This window comes from Sturnira hondurensis, unplaced genomic scaffold, assembly GCF_014824575.4.
Source record: "Sturnira hondurensis isolate 20B ecotype Veracruz unplaced genomic scaffold, ASM1482457v3 Scaffold0000396, whole genome shotgun sequence".
Taxonomy (NCBI): domain Eukaryota; kingdom Metazoa; phylum Chordata; class Mammalia; order Chiroptera; family Phyllostomidae; genus Sturnira; species Sturnira hondurensis.
This window is the reverse complement of record NW_028073027.1, coordinates 1,495,871-1,514,467: the sequence shown is the minus strand read 5'-3', so window position 1 is coordinate 1,514,467 and position 18,597 is coordinate 1,495,871. Positions and strand designations below refer to the sequence as shown.

At 39.6% G+C, this 18,597-nt stretch overlaps 1 protein-coding gene across 4 annotated transcripts in view; it reads right to left on the bottom strand.

Moving 5' to 3' along the window:
• Window positions 1–18,597, bottom strand: part of LPP (LIM domain containing preferred translocation partner in lipoma) — a 631,519-nt gene that overhangs the window by 247,147 nt on the left and 365,775 nt on the right. For all 4 annotated transcript variants that reach the window (XM_037037971.1, XM_037037916.1, XM_037038015.1 and 1 more), the window contains one exon: window positions 2,777–3,466. In XM_037037971.1, coding sequence (XP_036893866.1) covers window positions 2,777–3,466 — 690 coding nt within the window. The remainder of the gene's footprint in view (window positions 1–2,776; window positions 3,467–18,597) is intronic.

Here is an 18,597-nt window from a genome sequence, read left to right as displayed (position 1 = left end):
ACTTGGCAATTATTCCACCTTTGGAAATTTCCAAGCCACTTGCAATCATTAATTAATTAGAGAAGATGACGTTCTACCTTGCTGAGGCCAGAAGCGTGATATAAAGAGGTCCAGAGGCTTTCCTCAAACTGTAAGTGAAATGCCACGGGAGGAAGTGGGATTCTACGTAGGGGCTCATTTCTCAAGCCAGTAGTCACATCACTAAGCAAAGCAGACTCAATATTGGGACAATAAGGTCCTCTGTGCACAGGTGCAGTTGAGTACAGCAGTGTTCTGCTGAAAGACTAACTGTGAAAAAGCCGGTCCTTTCATTCAGCACTGCCCCCACCACACACAGATTGTATCTGTAGCCTCATCAGCCACTTTCCCTTTCCCCCAAATTCTGACAGATGGCTAACTATCACCCTCGAACCGCTCTCCTGAATAATCTCAGAAAGGTGTACATTCCTTTAAATTGCACTATGATGAGGCTTGATTTTCATTTTTACAATGCACAATGTGATTTTCAAACACATGACACTGTTGAAGATCAAATATTTCAAAAAATTTTAAATGACATCAAATTCACTGATATCCAGAATCCATAATAATGTAATAGATCACCATGAGTAATTGCAAAAAGAAGGGAAATAAAGCACCATGCTTTTTGGTAAATGGTTAATAAAAGTTCCTTCCATCACCCTGAGTAGGGTGTTGGGAACCAAATGGTAGTGGTGCGGCTGAACCCAACATGTTCGATTCAGGTCTTGCACTGGGTGCTGTTTTCCTACAACACTCGGCCAATTCTGGGTTCAATGAGGAGGGACTATTCAATGTGCCCAGTGACAATTTTGGAAAAAAGAAACTCAGTGCCTCAGTGGCTTGGTACTTCTCACAAGATTATTCCTTCCACCTAGACATTCTGCTCTGTCTCACATCTGTTTCCCCAGGTGGGCTGATACAAGGTCCTTACACAACTCAGGGCCCCTCTCTTTCCAATAGGTTCACCCTGCAGCCATTCTAACAGGAGGCTTCGGATGGAGCAGAACTGCACACCTATTTGAGCTAGGTGTTAATGCCAGTTATCCCAGCTGAAGCCTTTAAGCATCCATGAGGGAAGTCACTGCACTTGCACCAAAGTGAAGTAAAGTAGAATAATCCAACTTTTTTTCTGGATTGCTTCTTTGGGGGCAGGAAGGACTAATGCAAATATACTGTAATGTTAACAAAGGGTGAGTATATACAGACTAGCTATTTTGGACAAACTTTATTTAAAACAAGCAAACAAACAGACCTACTAATATTTATTTTTGTAAAGAGATTTTGGAAAGAAAGGCTTTCTAAGAGCAACATTGCAAAAACATAGTGTGTAAACCTGGAAACTTCACGGTGGAAGACGATCATGACTGGCCCCGTTTCCCGTAGTGGATATTTATGAGTGCCTCCACTTTCTGGAAGGCTTCTTCTCCTCTAAGGAGCCCAAAATTCATTTTGGAGGACTGGTATTAGAGCTGATACTCACATCTGAAAATAGCAGTTTAGTAAACACACTGCCCACAGAGCAAGGACCTGACAGATTCCTATTACAGTGTTGAAAATGTGATTATGTCTGTACACTGAAAATGTCAAATGTGTTAAATGATATATGGAGACCTTCTATGTGTTAAAAATATATAGTATTGAAATATATAGAGACCTTTTACCCAATTCATCTCTTAAAAATAACATATTCTAACTATGTTTAATGTCTGATTCTCACAGCTTTAAATGAAAGGAAGGGAGAGCTTTGTTCCAACCCAGGGGCTGGAAACCAGTGTGGTGTATCCATCTCACCCCTTCCAAGTAATTCTCCTTGGGTCCACTTGTCATGGTAAAAGGAAACATCATGCTAGTTCAAATACTCATGGAAAATCAAATTGTAGCTGAGTGGGTATGTGTAATATCATTAGCTTTTGAAAGGGAAGTAGTTGAATGCATTGACTTAAAAGACATACATGCTTGCAAGTAGATCAAACAATGAAAAAACCTCATTAAAAACTTTTAAAAAATGTCTAATAGGGTTAAAGACTAGAGGGTAAGATTCTTCTTGAAGGATCAATAACATGGATTGACAAGGGTGACAAACAAGTTTCATTATACTGCAGCAGCCTCTTCCAAAGCAAACTAGACAAGGCGTTTGCACTACTGTACAGCCCTTCTCCTCACCTGTCTCCTGGGCTGTTGGCCACGTATGTCCTAGCAGGCACTGTGGAACCAACTTGGCTTGAGCTCTAACCACCATCACATACACCCTACCTGACAGCAGCTCGACTCATGGCTGCCCTGTGTACCTCTCACCTCCAGATGTGTTGATGCCCTGTCCCTGTGAGGCATGAGATGCTACAGATCTATTTGGTGCCCAAGTAAATGCAAAGTCTAGGCATGAGAAAGTCTCTGATTCACAGAGAACCTTGGTCCAAGAAGAGACAGAGCTGGAAGATAAATTATCTTCCCTTTTCCCACCACAAAAAGATTATCCTGAGCTGCTATTATAGTTCGTACGCTCTTTTGGAAGACAATCTTTCAAGATTAAACATGTAGATGCAGTTGGTACTAAACAATATGCATATCCATAGCACGACTCCATTTCCCCAGTAGGATCTCCCTCTTTTTCTATGGCACTCAGGCTTCCTTGGGATTCTGGTTTCTAATGCAATAAAAGCAGCAAATACACTTTTGCCTTTGGCTCTGCTTTCCAGGGAAGGCAAGCTGAACAGGCAGCCCTTTACTCCCATCATTGTATTAATGAGTTTCCTACCTTTGGTTGCAGTGGTGGTGCAGAGGGGGCTGGAACAGGATCTGTGATGTATGTCTTCTTGGGACCAGCAACCGGATACACTCCAGCAGGGTGCTGGTTTCCTGGCCCAGAGGGCGTGTACCCTTGTTCCCGCTTCCAGGCATTGGGGTGACCTTGTTGACCATAGGCAGGATCAGAATCATTTTTGCTCCCATACGCAGGCCCCACCGGGCAATAGGCTTCATAATAGCGCCCTTGGTTAGGACCATACCCATACCCAGGCTCAGGCTGAAGTCCTGGTGGTGGAATATATGCGTAATCCATGCCTCCCCGTGTTGAAGGAGGTGGACACTGCCCAGACATAGGCACTGGTTGAGTGTTATAGCTCTGGTGCCCTGGCCCCGGGCCATAAAACTGCCCTGGCGAAGGGGCAGCCATGTAATGCGAGCTGGGCTGGGCTGACTTCACTTGCACATTGAAGGTAGGCCTCGACGGGGTGGATGCCGTAGTGTAGGAGGCTGGGACGGGCTGAGGCTGGGGTTTTAGTGTTCCGATCGGAGTCACGGGGATGGGTCCAGCCTGAGGGGCAGGCTGTGGTTTCAGGGTTGACTTTTTGGTTGCTGTTAGTGGGGGCTGGTTTGGTATGACCATTCTCTTGTGTCCTGTGACAGGGGTGGAGACTGGAGGAGAGGCCGTGACACCAGCAGAGCCCTACAATGGAAGGGAGACAGAAAAAAAGAAAAGTACAGAGATTACTGCCAATGAAAATTGTTTTTATAAATTTATAAACTGCCAAATATTATTTTTGTATTAACTCTGCAAAACACAAATCCAGCATGGTTTCTGCCTTCTGAGACTTCAGAGACTAACACAAAAATCAGTTATGTTCTTGTGTACAATCTGAAAAAGAAATCAAGGAAACAATTCCATTCATAATACCATTAGGATAAAAATACTTAGGAATAAGTTTAACTGAAAAAGTGAAAGATGTGTACTCTGAAAAGTACAAAATGCACCTGAAATAAATTAAAGAAGACATATAAATAGAAAGATACTTGTGTTCATGGGTTGGAAGATTTTAATACAGTTAAGATGCTAATAATCCCTAGAGTGCTCTACAGATTTAATACTATCCTTTTCAAAATCACTAGGGCACCTTTTTTTTTGTTAAAAACAGAAAAATCCACCCTAAAATTCATATGCAATTTCAAGAGACTCTGAATTGTGAAGGAAAAAAAAAACCTTGAAAAAGAAAAGGAAAAGTGGAGATTTCAAAATGCCCAACCTCAAAACTTATACAACTATAATAATCAAAGTAGTATGGTAGTGGCATAAATACAGAAAAGTAAACCGATGGAATAGAATAGAAAATCCAGAAATAAACCCTTGAATGCATGTTAAATTAATTTTTGACAAAGGTGCAAAGACCATTCAGAGGAGGAAAAACTGCCTTAAATATAACAATACAAACTATAATACTGTTAACAAGCATAGGGAGGAAGATTCATGACATTAGATTTGGCAATGTTTTTTTTTTAATGTAAAAAGAAAATAAATGGAATGCCATGCTCTCAGTCAAACTAGCCAAAGACTTCTCACCACAGTGCTAAAGAAAGAAAGATGAAGGACAAGTCAGAGGGAATAAAAAAAAAAAGCAAAGAGGGGGTTGAGAGAAACAAACACAACAGCGCAACCAACAGATGTTAAATTTTAGATCAAAGATTCTTGTCAATGAGTAATTTACCCAAGATAACTCAAGTGCAGCCTCCTCCTCCTTTCATATCTTCCTGAGGTCAGCTGCATTCATTTGTTCAACTCACAATTACTTAGTACACAATGGAATATTACTCAGCCATAAAAAAAACAATGAAATCTTACCATATGCAAAAAACATGAACAGAGCCAGTTGGTATTATGCTAATTGAAACAAATCAGACTTAGAAATAAACACAGTCTGTTTCCACTTATAGGTAGAATCTAAAGAACAAAACAAACAAAACAAAAATGGACTCAGATACAGAGAACAGATGGATGAATATCAGATGGGAGGGAAATTGGGGGTCTCGGTAAAAAAGATAAAGTACAAATTGATACTTACAAAAATAGTCATGGGGATATAAAGTATAGCATAAAGAATACATGAGTACTAGAGTTATTGGGGGGGCTCACTTGTAAGTTATACAAATGTTTAACCACTGTGCTGTACACTAATATAATATTGAATGTCAACTGTAATTGAAAAAAATAAATTGAAATATAACCTTATCTTGGCATCACACACAAAAATATACTTACTAAATGTCATAGGAACGTCCTAATGACACAAAGGTAAAAATGCCTTTTTTCTGAAATATGGGAGGCTATAATTATGATGGAAGACAAATAAAGGCTTGGGGAAAATTTGGAGATCCACACCTTTGTCCTCAAGCATTAGTCTATTAGGAATGGGCAAATAGGCAAGTGATACAAAGTTTTAATCTTGATAAAATTTGTTAATATGACAAATGAGTGACCACACTCTAATTTTGTTGTTTGATAACTTCCAGGTAAATTATAGTATATATAGGAAGACAGGATCCGACACTTTGTACTACTCTATTATCATTTACCCACACCAAGCCACCAGAGAGAGTAGACACGTAGAGCAGATGCTACTAACTGCTTCCCCATCATAACACTTCCCTTTTTCGTTACTCAGAGAATTTCAGTTTTGTTTCGGGGTGCAATGTGCCCACTTAAAATACTTCCCAAGACTACTTTGTAAGTAGAAGCTGCATGTGACATGGTTCTGGCCAGCAAGCTGTGCACTAAACATTTTTGTGAAAACTAGGCCTTGCCTGACATAAGCACCATCCCTTCCCATTTTTCTCTTTTCCTCTTCCCTGCCTGGAAGGTGGACACGGGGCTGTGAACGGCGCAGCTCTCTTGCCCCCACCATCACAGATATTTAGCCGTGGTGGCCGAGCTTTCTGGATCTACATTGATTCAGAGATGAAGAGAAAAACTTTCCCAGGGGCATTAGGTTAACATTTCATTCCCAGTGGTTGTCACCTACATAGGAAATCACCACCAACTAGGGAAAATTTAGAAATGAGAAATACATTTTATTGTCACAGTGACTAGGTTATGCTTTTATCATTGAATGTGTGGATGGCCAGATGTCAAAACCAAGGTAACAATAATGCCCCTGTTGATACCGAATAGAGTCTAGGGACACATGTTTGCTGGCAAGCTGACTGTGAAGTTTCCAGTTCCCAAGGAGGGTTGCTGGTCCTCTCTAGGACTTCTCCCCTACACCACCCTCTCTTTCCTGGTTCAAGTAGCTGCTCTCTCTCCTGGTCCCTCTGAGCCTAGAGGAGATGACAATTCTGACTCTGCCCCAGATTAGCATTCCGTTCCTAAGGCTTCTCTGTACCCAAATGGGCCTATGTACAGAATTCCTTTCTAAACTAACTCCTAGAGAGGAGCTAGTTTCAGTGTGTCATTATTCTTTATGGGATTGTGACTGTTATAGAGCTACCTTTCCCATGTGTCATTTGTCATGACTTCAGTTTCCTAGGGACTTTGCAATTCTAGATTCAGTTCTGTTAAGTTACAGGATGCTATTAAAGTGAGTTTCTTTATCCTCCCATTTTTAAAAAAGAATGTATTTATTTATTTTTGGAGAGAGGGGAAGGGAAGGAGAAGGAGAGGGAGAGAAACATCAATGTGTGATTGCCTCTCATGTGCCCCCTTCTGAGGACCTGGCCTGCAACCCAAATAGGTGCCTTGACTGGGAATTGAACTCGCAACCCTTTGGTTCATGGGTTGGCACTCAATCCACTGAACCACACCAGCCAGAGATCTTTTTCACTCTTTTTTAATACACGTCTTTCAGGGGAAAGATTTGTAATTTACGTTTGTAATTTAAGCGACCTCACTATTACTGTCTTGGTAGAGTGAACTTCTTGTTATGCAGTAAGGTAGTCCCAATAGTGTCCAATAGGAAGAGATGCAGTGTTCTCATTAATAAACTTATTAAAAAACTGTAAAATAAATACTCAGTTAAGAGGGTCAGATTTTTCTAGTAAATCATATCTACCTTAAAAAATGTGAACATAGGTGGAATTGAATGAAAGAGAAACAATAAAGCTTTCATGTGATGACTCAGGATCAGCAGAAACTCAGAGCTTCTACTTGGAATACTGAAAAAACCCAACTATAAATGGAGACAGTGACTGAGCAACTGGCTAATGACAAGCATCCCCTCTGCTGCCGCTGTAAAGAAGTCAGCCCCAAAACAGATGCCTCCAAAGTCACGTATTTTGAAAATGAAAATCAATCACCTGCATAAGGTGAAAAACATGTTAGAAGCGACTTTTTCACAAATCGCTTTCTCTTTCTCGGTGAACACACACACACACGTGCTTGCACTGGACTGCATGCAAGTGTGTGTGCACACACACAAACCAAACACCCCTGTCCTTGAAGGAAGGCACCAGGGCACTCCCAGGCACCACCGCTTTCTTCTAGGAAATAACTCGCCAGTAGAATTCTCTTCTGGGATAAGAAGGTTTCTCACAAGTTCATGGTGAATTCTGCTGTGTATGTGCCGCCATGTTTATACATATTTTCTATATCATAACTACGTGTGTGAAAATAGCACATTTAGCTATATTTTTCCTTTTCAATTTTACATTCTTTATCTCATTGGAGGTGGAAGTGGTAAAGAACAGGAATCATGTTAAAGCATATTTATTTTTGTTCCTCATAGTTAAAGAAAGCTATGGCAACATTTTCCTGGGCCACATTTTCAAGTAAATGCATAGTGAATTTTTTCTACTTACTGGATTAGTTGGCACTTCCAAGTATGTATTTTTGGTATTTCACTTCTTTTTTTTTTTTTGCAGGAATCCTTAATGTTTTTATCATGATTTAACATTTTCATTTTGAAAATCAAGTACATTTAAAAGTTAAACTCATATAGCTATGTGTTGTGTGTGTATGTAGATTTTTCTGAGATTTGAATCTATGCAGCAGTATTTTTATGTGGTTATTTTTCCATTAATTACTTTTAAACATTTCAACGTTAAAGCTCTGTGGAGTGAATCAGAGGAGGACAGTGTCGCAGGATCAGTGGCACATGTCTTCATGTCCCAGCTTTCCGTGGCAGAGGGGCGAAAACATAATCAGTTACAGTTGACTGACTGTCTTCATTCCTGGGCAGAACTGGTGTGGCCATGAGAGGAAGACATGAAAGGGGATATATGAGCATCACGTGTTCACTTCTGAGAGCAGACCCTCCGCTCCCTGTCGGCACAAGTCAGGAACACATCTTACATTCATCTACCTCTCTCACCCTGCCCCACCATCCCTTGAGTACACTTGCAGGAACTCAGGCACACACGCACACCCCTAACAGAATCTATATATAGCTCTTGATTACTTCTCACATTCCTGCACTTTATTCCAGTTTTGCTTTCTCTTCCCCGAATAAGGTCCTCCTTACCACTTCCCCAAGCTATTTATTACTATAATCCAACCTCACTTCTCTCTCAATTCTCCTCTTTAATAACATCATGATGATCTCTCTAACATGAACATCTGATTGTAGCTCACTGATGATAGAAATTTGGCAATGACTCTGCCTTGAGTTGAACACTATTTTTTTATTTTCCATATACTCTCTAAGGACTTTAACGACCTAGCCCTTGCCTCGCTCTTCAGTCTGCTTTTCCTTCATCACTCAGAGCTTCATTGTAGCAGTATTAACCTTGTGTAGTGACTGCAATAAACCATACACCTATGTCTCTGCTCCTCTTTGTCAGCCAGGACCTCCTTCTACAGTCTGGGATCCATTCTCTGCAAATCCACCCCATTTCTTCCATGCTGCTCAAGCATAGCCATCTTCTTCCTGACAGCTGCCTGCACATTCACCAAATCTCATCAAATGAAGCTTCTTCTGTAATGTCGTTCTTCACTCCCTTGGAAGAATGTTGAAGTTCTTTCTATGGTTCTTCACTTATCCTCCTGACCAGTTTTGTGCACACTTCCATTAAAATAATCATATGGTGTTTTAATAATTGACTTGCATGTTTCATAAGCATGGGAGAAGTCACACTGTAGGCACTAGAAAATCAAATAGTCATGCTCTTGAACAGAGATCTTTATAGTCTGTAATAGAAAACCCAGGGGTAGACAGAAAAGAGCTACTATATCTGCTCAAAAGTGGCAGCAGGGACTTAGGCTCTTTATGCTATAAGTGCTCTTCTAATATTTCTGTAAAATTGCTTTTGATGACATTAGTCATTATTTTTGACCATTGACCACTGAATAATTATCCTATTCATCTGGCCCAGGACCTCTCTTCTTTCTCTTCACTCCCTCCAGAACCATGCCCACAACTTAAAAGTCCTTCCATTACGAGGACTCTGTTGAATTTCTATCTCCAGAATTCATCTACATTCTGAATACAAAGATCAAATATTCAACTGTCTTTCACGTGTCTACTGAATGTCTCATATGCTCCTCAGGCTCAACACATTAAAAGCTGTTTATCACCTTACTGGAATTTACTTTTCTTGGTTTTGTTCTGGTTTTCTCAGGCAGGTATTGCTCAGATGAGAACACTAGGAGTCCTTCTTGAGCCTCTCCCTCACATCCCTTCCAAATACTAAAACCCTGTTGACCTTCTTCTCTAGACAGAAAATTCTATAACTCTCAAATATGCCCCGTTCACCATTTTCACTGCTGTCACATTATTCCAAGATACTACCACCTCTTACCAGGTACGCTCCAACATTACCCAACCTAGTGTCCCAGCATCTATTCTTCTTCCCCTCAGTGAATCCTTCCTTCTGTAGCTAAAATGAATCTCAAATGAAAATTTGATCACATTACTTTCCTGCTTAAAAGTCTATGCAGGCATAGTGGAATGGCTTGGGCTCAATCTGTCTCTTCTGCGTCTCCTTCAGAGTGACATGACAGGTCACTCTCTGACACTGACTTTCTCTCATATTCAGTGTGTCAGGCTCTCTCCCATCTCAGGGATTATATCCACGTGCTTTCCTACTCTCTCTGATTTGTGTTGAGCTAACACATGAGAATCCCTTAGGTCTTAACCTGCGTATCAGGTTCCTCAATGAACTTTTGCCTGAATCCTCTGGAAGAGTGACCATTCTTCACTGCTCCCTTTCTGTACATATCACACTTGTACATATCTGTTTTCATAGGGTCACAGACTGTCCCTTACATTCTGCTTCCCCAGTGGCTTTTCCACATCATAGCACATAGATGTTTAACAAATATTTGAATCAATTAATAAATAATGGTCTCCCAAGAAAAATGCATTTCTATGTTCACATTATAATGTACAAAATATAAACAGCCTCATTTTCCATATTACTTGACAATCAAGAAACTCTGTGATACATTTAATGCATCCTAAATAAGAGTAATCTCACTAGTCTCTCCCTTTAAGTAGTTTAATGACTTTCCTTTTTGAATTTATTAATAATACTATATTTCAAAGGAGCACTTGAGACACTTATTTTCCTTTTAATAGTCACATCATATGTATGACTACTACTTGGTGTTGGCTCCAATCTCCTGCAGAAAGAGTCCAAAAAAAGACACCTAATGCATTTAAAAAATGTTAATATTTACTGAAAGAAAATATATTTTAAATCAATTATTACATAATCACAATATCCCAATTCTTAAGAATTAAATTAATCCAGATTATTCATTCAATATAAATAAAATTGAAATTCCAGTAGGCAATGAACTAGATGTTAAAGCCACAATAAGACAAAGGAAGTCAGAGTCACTGCACTCGGAGGAGTCTTAGTTTATTCAAATTTTATACAAAGTTTGGCTTATCTCAAAAGCGAATTCCACTTAAAAGGAAACTTTCTACAGTAACAAAGGGAAAACCATAAAAAAAATACAGCCCCATGTATAAACAGCAATGTAAAACTCAAAGCCCCTTCATTCCATTTGACATTAGCTATGCAATGATATGGAAAAATGCTTAAGATGTTAAATGTAAATGTTAACTACAGAATGTTAAGTGCAAAATACCGAATGTAAAATCAATCATATGTGTGATACAGATGAAGCTACATAAAATGATATTTCCATATGGACAAGGAATAAACAAAATATGGAAAGGGAGATGGTGATTTGTTAGAAAATAAGATTATGAGTATTTCATCTTCAATTTTATTTTCATGACCATTGTTTAAAATTATTTAAATAAAACCTGATAAGCATTTTTACTTGTAGTTATTTACTCTCATCTGTGTACCCTTGTGGCAAAAAACACAAACTAAAATACCTATTAGTGATGAAAATGTATAATAATACCAAACACATATGTAGCATTTACTTTGTACAAACATTTGGGGTCAAACACAGTTTGCACTTCATCCTCACAAACATTGCTGAGACAGGAATGATAATCATTCCTATTTTCCAGAAAGAGATACTGAAGCATGGAAAATCAACTGCAGTTGGCAAATCCAGGATTCAAACCCAGATAGCTTGCCTCCAACTGTTTCAGGTTTTGAAAACCATTCTCTCTCTCTCAGGTAAAGAAAGAGTGAAACAGATCACATTAAAATAAATAGAGATTTTCTCCGTTTATTTATGGTTTTCCTAGGTTGAGGCAACATGCGATAAAGATATGGGTATAAAGAAATAACCCTCTCCTAGAAGAAATAAAATGAAGTTCACGGGACAACAGATACTTCATGTCCCGATGCAGGAAGTAGCAGTGACATGGAATGTGTAGAATGGAAGAGACCATATACTATCTAAAGGCAGCCCGTACATGGTGCCAGCTGATTGCACCAAAGGAGTATGAACCCGATGTTCCTCTCCTGACTTTTTTTTTTGCAAACACAGGGAAGCTAAAGGAAGGATTTCTACAAGCCAAATATAGTGCATGTGGTGCACTCTGCAACTTCCAGCCTAAGTTAGGAACACCTGCACACAGAAATATCACCAGGGAGGGTGATCAATGAAATTGAAAGGTCGTGCACTAGAAGATAGGAGAAAAAAATTCCAGGTTTGCGACTGTTCAGTTATGTGGCACTGAAAAGTCACACTAATTTTCTAGATTGGCTCCTCATCTGAGCAACAAAGAAGACTTAAAAATACTGTTATTTTCCCCCTGCTTTCATAATGAGGAGTCTTTTTTATCAAGTTAAAGTGTTTCCACAACCCATATAAAAGGTGAGCTTACTGGATGATGCAGTGTTGAAAGGAGACCACCCACATGTTTTTTGTTCACCTAATGCTATTTCTTTGTAAAAGAAGACAGAATGGCATGCAAATTCCAGTGATTTCAAGAGGAAATCTTGAAAATGTGCAATAAGTTTCCATGGCCAATAAGAACTCATCCCTAGTGATTCACACCAAGCGGGCACTTAATAATCACTGGATAAATGAATGGAGAGCCAGGGATTCTCAGTTTATACACACTAAGAAAAAATGCAAACACAGCTTATCTATTTCAGTAGTAACGCCATGCACTCCTATGTTTGATACTTGTTCCTTGCTTAATAAAAGATTACTCCATCATTTTCTCCAAGCCTTTAACCGAAAAATAATTTTGTCTTCTTGAGTCCCCTCACTAATTATCTTCCATAATTCAGGGTTTAATACAAATAGCTCCATTCCTCACTTATTCAGGCAACTCACATTATCCACTTGATAGATGACCCCATGTGCTAGAAAACAACCTAACAGATTGTGAGTACAATATAGGAACATACTGCTATACATTTAGAGAAAGTACTCCTCAAATCTGGCTGTATGACAGAATCATTTAGGGCTTTTTAAAATACAAATTATCTTTCATTTAGGGCATTTAAAATACAAATTATCTTAGACCCATCCACTCAGAGAGTAAAATCTGCAAATCAAAAGAGAAAAGGATAAAGGATTCTTTGTTAAAACCCGAGTTCAGCCCTGACTGGCTGCGGTGGGTTGGGCATCATCCCAGAAACGGAAAGGTCGCTGGGCAACCGAATGATGTTTATCTGGGACATCAATATTTTGTTCCCTTTCTCCCTCCCTTCCCCTCTGTCTAAAATCAAATAAAATAAATAAAATATTTTTTAAAACCCAAAGTTCAGAAATATCTTTGTAGGTTCTATTGTTAAAGCTGAATAAATAATCCTACCTGGATAGCAGCTATGAGTACTGGGAGAAGGTTACCTCAATTGTCTTCAAAAGACAATGTTTAGATGACTTTGATTTAGCAACCAAGGTAATGTTTGTGTATTTCTATAGACTCCTTATGGGCAATCTGTCTGTGGGTTATTTCAGTGATACATATCATCAGCACTAAAAAATCCATACATTTTAGTTCTAGAAATTCGGCCAAAGTAAATAACCACAGATGGCATAAATCTTTAGCTTTAAGAAATGTTCATGCCAATGTCATCTGTAAAAATGAAAGGCTGTGAGACATTTAAATAATCACAGAGAAATTGGTTAAATAAATTAGGGTATATTCATATATTGGAATATTATACAACGATTAAAAACTATATAATTAACATGCTCTAAAACCTGTGAACAATCCAGCAATTCCACTTCCCAGTATATGTTTTAAAAAAAAACCCTGAAAGCAGGAACTTAAACAAATGTCAATATATTCATGCTTCTAGCAACGTTTTTCACAATAGCCAAAAGATAGAGGCATCCCCAGTGTCCCTTGACAGATGAATGAATAAACAAAATGTGGTGTACTCATACAACGCTGCGTTAATTAGCCTAAAACAAGAAAGAAATTCTGACATATGCTAAAATGTGAGTGAACCTTGAAACACTGTGCTAACATGAAACAAGTCAGTTATAAAAGAAACGATCCTATACGATCCCAATTATATAAGGTACCTGGCTTAGTCAAACTCATGAAGATGATAGAATGTAGTTCCCAGAAGGGCAGGGAGAGGGAGAAATGGGGAGTGATTATTTAATGGACATGGAGTCGCAGTTTCAGAAGAGAAAAAAGGTTTTGAAGGTAAATGGTGCTGGTCGTTGCACACACACCAATGTGAATGTGAGTGTGCTTTAATGCCACTGAACTGCATACTAAAAAAATGGTTAAGATGGTGGATTTTGTTATGTATATCTTACCACAGTAAAGAGAGGCAGAAAATAATTTAAAAATTAAGAATTTCATATATTTTAAAGTTGGTCTAGGAAACACTGTTTTATATCTGTTAATGTATGCATCTCTCTCTCTCTTTCATATGCACATACATAAATATATAGCTAGAAAGATTTATTCTCAAACTCATAACAGGTTATTTTAAGAAGGTGATTTTTGGATGTTCTGTGTACTTTTCCTGTTTTCCAAAGTTTCTAACAAAACCACATATTACTTTTTTAATCAGAGGAAGATAATCTCTTTATATATATAGATTTAGATATATTGATATGCATGGATATAAATATACATTTAAAATAACATATATGAAATATATAATTTTTAAAACTAGCACAACACCAAAAATAGTGTTATAGTATCCCAACTTGTATGTGTGTGTACATAGACAAAAAAGAAGAAATATACTAACACAGTCAAATAATTTTAAAATATTTTTAAAAGTTAAAAATTGCATCAGCTAATACAAAAAGAATTTTTGTTTTCATCTTTAGATTTTTTTGCATTTTCCACATTAAAATATTACCACATAAATGGTAGCAGAAACCTGGTGAATGGTTAAAATGGCCTCACAGATTACCCTTAAAGTGAAAATCATAGGGTTTTAATTTGTGCCACTGAGTTTAAAACGCTGCTGTCAGTACGTGGACACTACATTAATACCCTAATTTCCCATCACTTATGGACACCTAAACCACACCCACACACACAATTGAGTCCCACAAATGCTTCCTGTGAGAGAGATGGAGGCATACATACCTTGCACCTGTGCATTGGATCAGCACTGTGATCCGATGTAGTACCCGTACTACAGCGAGTGAGGGGCTCTTCTTAATAGCCTTAGAGGCAGAAATAGCCAAAACCACATGGCCTGGAGTGGCACTCCAGCACAGTATTGGTCTTAGAAGCTTTTTCATTTAATTCATCTTCACACGACTTCTGAGCAGGTATAAAATACTTGGAAGACAAGCAGCTCCCATGACCACTGAACACACTCATGCCATTATGCCAAGTTTCAACCCCCACCCCCCGCCAAATAAAATGCAGTCACCTGGGAGCACTTTGATGCTATCTGGAAAGTCCTCATTTCTTGATCCCTAACTATTGAACACAGAGGCAACGGTCCAGGAGAGGTCCTGCACTCACATGTCCATAAACTAGCCTGTCAGCACGTTAAAGCCAAGAACACCAGTATTTTAAAGAGTGTTTCGCCCTACACAAAAGAACTGTTAAATGAGAATGGTATGTCAGCAGTCCTGAACTTGACAGGTCTCCGAGGCTCTAGATTGTAAGAATACCCATACAGCACAGCACATTTAGTCCCCAGCATGCATGCAGCTCGCACTGGAAAAAATGCCATTGTGATGAGGGTTCATTCACTCTGAGTATGTTCTATAATCTAGGAATGTAGTGAGAAAAGAGCCTATTTCTACAGCAAGTGACTTCATACACTGAATCATCCCCTCAAGGGCCTTATGCACTTCCGTGCAATCAGGCCAGGGATTTAGTGAAAAACACCGAGAGTTAAACCAAGTAGCCAAGAAATAATAAAACACACAAATCTTGGTGAGACTCTGCCAGATAGCACATGTGCATTTTACATGGCCGGCGGCACTGACAGTTGAAATAATAATTTTGGTGGAAAAACTGGCAAACAGGAGCCAATAAAATGCCCATAACTTATTATTTTTTTTTAAATTAGAGGGTGGTTGAGGAAATCACGGTTCCTTTATCTGATGAATGTTACACAGTTGATAAGCAAGGGAAGATGCATTCAAAATAATAGTCAATAAGGAAAAGTGAGGTAAGCATATGTATGTATATTAACAAACATTTTGTAAGCTGGTAATATTTTAAAGGAGAAGGTTTCTCAAAAAGTTACTGTAATGTGATTGTTATAAATCTGGCTATACTATTTTTTCTCTTTGTATTGTAAAGGTTGTTGATTCTACATCCTAATTACCTTTAATCTCTTCAGTTTTCACTATCAACATATGGATATCTTAGTTCAGTCCACCGTCTCAGGTGCTCCCGTTTACTGCAATGCACACGAGGTCTGTCCAGAAAAATTCCAGCCATTGTTAATATAACCAGAGCAGTTTGAGCAACATCGATGCAATGTGGCCTGTGGGAGCGACTTTCCTGGCAAGTCCCCCGGTGTGCCACAGATGAGAGTAAATATGACTGAGACATGATGTGATCTGCTTGGGGAGGAGAAGTGAGCAGTGGCCAGTTTCTCAGGGGGAAAAGGTCAGCAGCAGCCAGTTTCTCCGAGGAGAAAAAGGCCTCGAGCCCCCTCTTCCAGGGCCTTTTATTGGGTTGTAATATACAGGAATACAAGGCAGCAAGGATCAAACAGTAGATAACATTGCAAAGAAATCTGAGGGCTTACTCTGAGTCAGAGTCTGTCAGGAACAGAGTTTTCGGGTTTCCTGCTCGAACCCTTAACATATGAATGAAAGCACTCTTAGCAGAGCAGATTTCACAGGTTTATCAGGAAGTCTTTGTGGTGCCAGATTTCTTTCCAGGACACGCTCTAGCAAGGCAAGGAGCTGCACCTCTTCCCAACAGGTATTCAGGCTTAAGGGGATTAGAGCCAGGAAGCAGTTCTCCCAGAGAACATGGGGTCTCAGGCTATCTCAAAGTAGGGGGTCGAGAGTCCATTGCTCCCTGTCACAGCACCCCCCCCCCCCCGCTCCAGGCCTTCCATGAAGGCCTCTCAAGTGATCGAGTCTGTCTTAGGTTGCCCCCCCAACTGTGAGGGGTCTTGCCCATCATTGACTTCTGACCAAGCTTTGGGGGCAGGGAGAGGAAACTGAGGCAGCATTTGCTACCAGAGACAAGCTTTGTCTCCTGCGGCTTGCATTCCAGAGGTCGTCCCTCACCCTTAGACACAAGGGGTCGAGATACAACTCCTAGAACCAGGAAGAGCGGTCTGCAATAGTGGCAGCCAAGGAGAGTGAACTGGAATGCACATGCATGAACAATGACAACTTCAGGGTAGCTGTCCCATTCAAAATGACTGAGCAAGTAGAGCAACGAATCTGCATCAAATTTAGCATTAAGCTTCAACATTCCTCCACAGAAACTATTTGGATGATCCAGAAGGCCACAGCTACAGGCAACTGGTGATTGACAGCTTCATCATGACAACGCACCCACTCAGGCATCACATCACATGCAGAGTTTTTTGGCAAAACATCAAATCACCAGGTGACTCAGCCCCCTACCGCCCAGATTTGGTGCCCTGTGACTCCTGACTTTTCCCCAAACTAAAATCACCTTTGAAAGGGAAAAGATGTCATACGGTCAATGAGATTGGGGAAACAGTGATGGGGCAATTCATGGCAACTGGGAAAACTGTGTGAGGCCCCAAGGTGCCTCCTTTGAAGGGGACTCAGGTGTCACTGTCCTGTGTACAATGCTTCTTATATCTTGTGTCTTATTTAATAAATGTCTCTATTTTTCATATTACATTGCTGGATACCTTCTGGACAGACCCCATATATTGCATACATATACACATATGCCTATGTACGTATATTTTAAATGGATTTCGTATTGTCCTGTATTTTACCTATGCTGCCACTAGACTATTACTGAAAAATCATTGTCTTTCTTTATTAAAGCCTCCAGGAGAACATTGCTCTTGGAGTGAAGTCCAAATTCCTTCCTGACAGAGCTGCTGCTTCCCTTTCTAGCCGTCTCCTCTCCTACCTCCTTCCCCTCTGCAATGGATATTCCAGCTCCCCTGCAGTTCCCCACCGGAACACTCCAACCTGCTCCACCTCTGACTCCTAAATAGCATCCATCCTTCAGGTTTCGAATGGATGGCACCTCTGCGAAGCCAAGGCGAAGTGTCCATTACTGATGTTCCTTTAACAGACTGCACTTAGCTTACAATAGCCCTTGCCCATTGTTTTGCAATTCATCCTCTAAACTTTTCTTCCCCTCTAGCTTCATCTGTACGAGGACTTTTGTCTCTCTCATTCAACATGATACCCTCAGTGTTTAGCAAACAGACATGCCATGAGTATTTGTTCAGTGAAATAAAATTATTTCAGTAATGCACTACTGACAAATCCTACGGGAGATAGTGAATGAAACAACAGCAGCAGTGGTTGCCTACATTGTAACTGCCCCATACTCCTCTCCTTCTCACACCAGTTTGTAAAGCCAAACCCTGAGTTATCTAAGAAATATGTAAGTCAAATAGAGGTTTTTGTAACTCAATCTAATTTAACAAAATATTCCGATTTAGTTCATGCATTTTAGGTTTCTTACCCGTAGGTAAAAGGAAATGTGGTGAGTGCGGTTCAGTAGTTTTGGGTTGAAATCAACTACTATAGTGAAACCAACCACTGGAGCCGACCACTTATTCAGACACCATTAATAAAAGGGTGGGATCCTTTCTCTCAAGGAAAATCCTAAATTCCGGGGTGAATTCTCATTGCTGAAATGTGCTTGTTAGTGGGCGAAGTTAGAATGGGTCTGTATTTGAGACATAGTATGAGAAGAGTGATCTGAGGCAGACAGAGGTAGACACAAAGGAATTTTTGTAAAAGGAGAAATCAAGTTGACTTATTTGTGCACATTTAAAATACACAGGATTTTTATGGAATCATGGAGCATGAGAGCTGGAAGGAACCAGAAGGTCAAATTTCTACATTCTCCTCAAGGA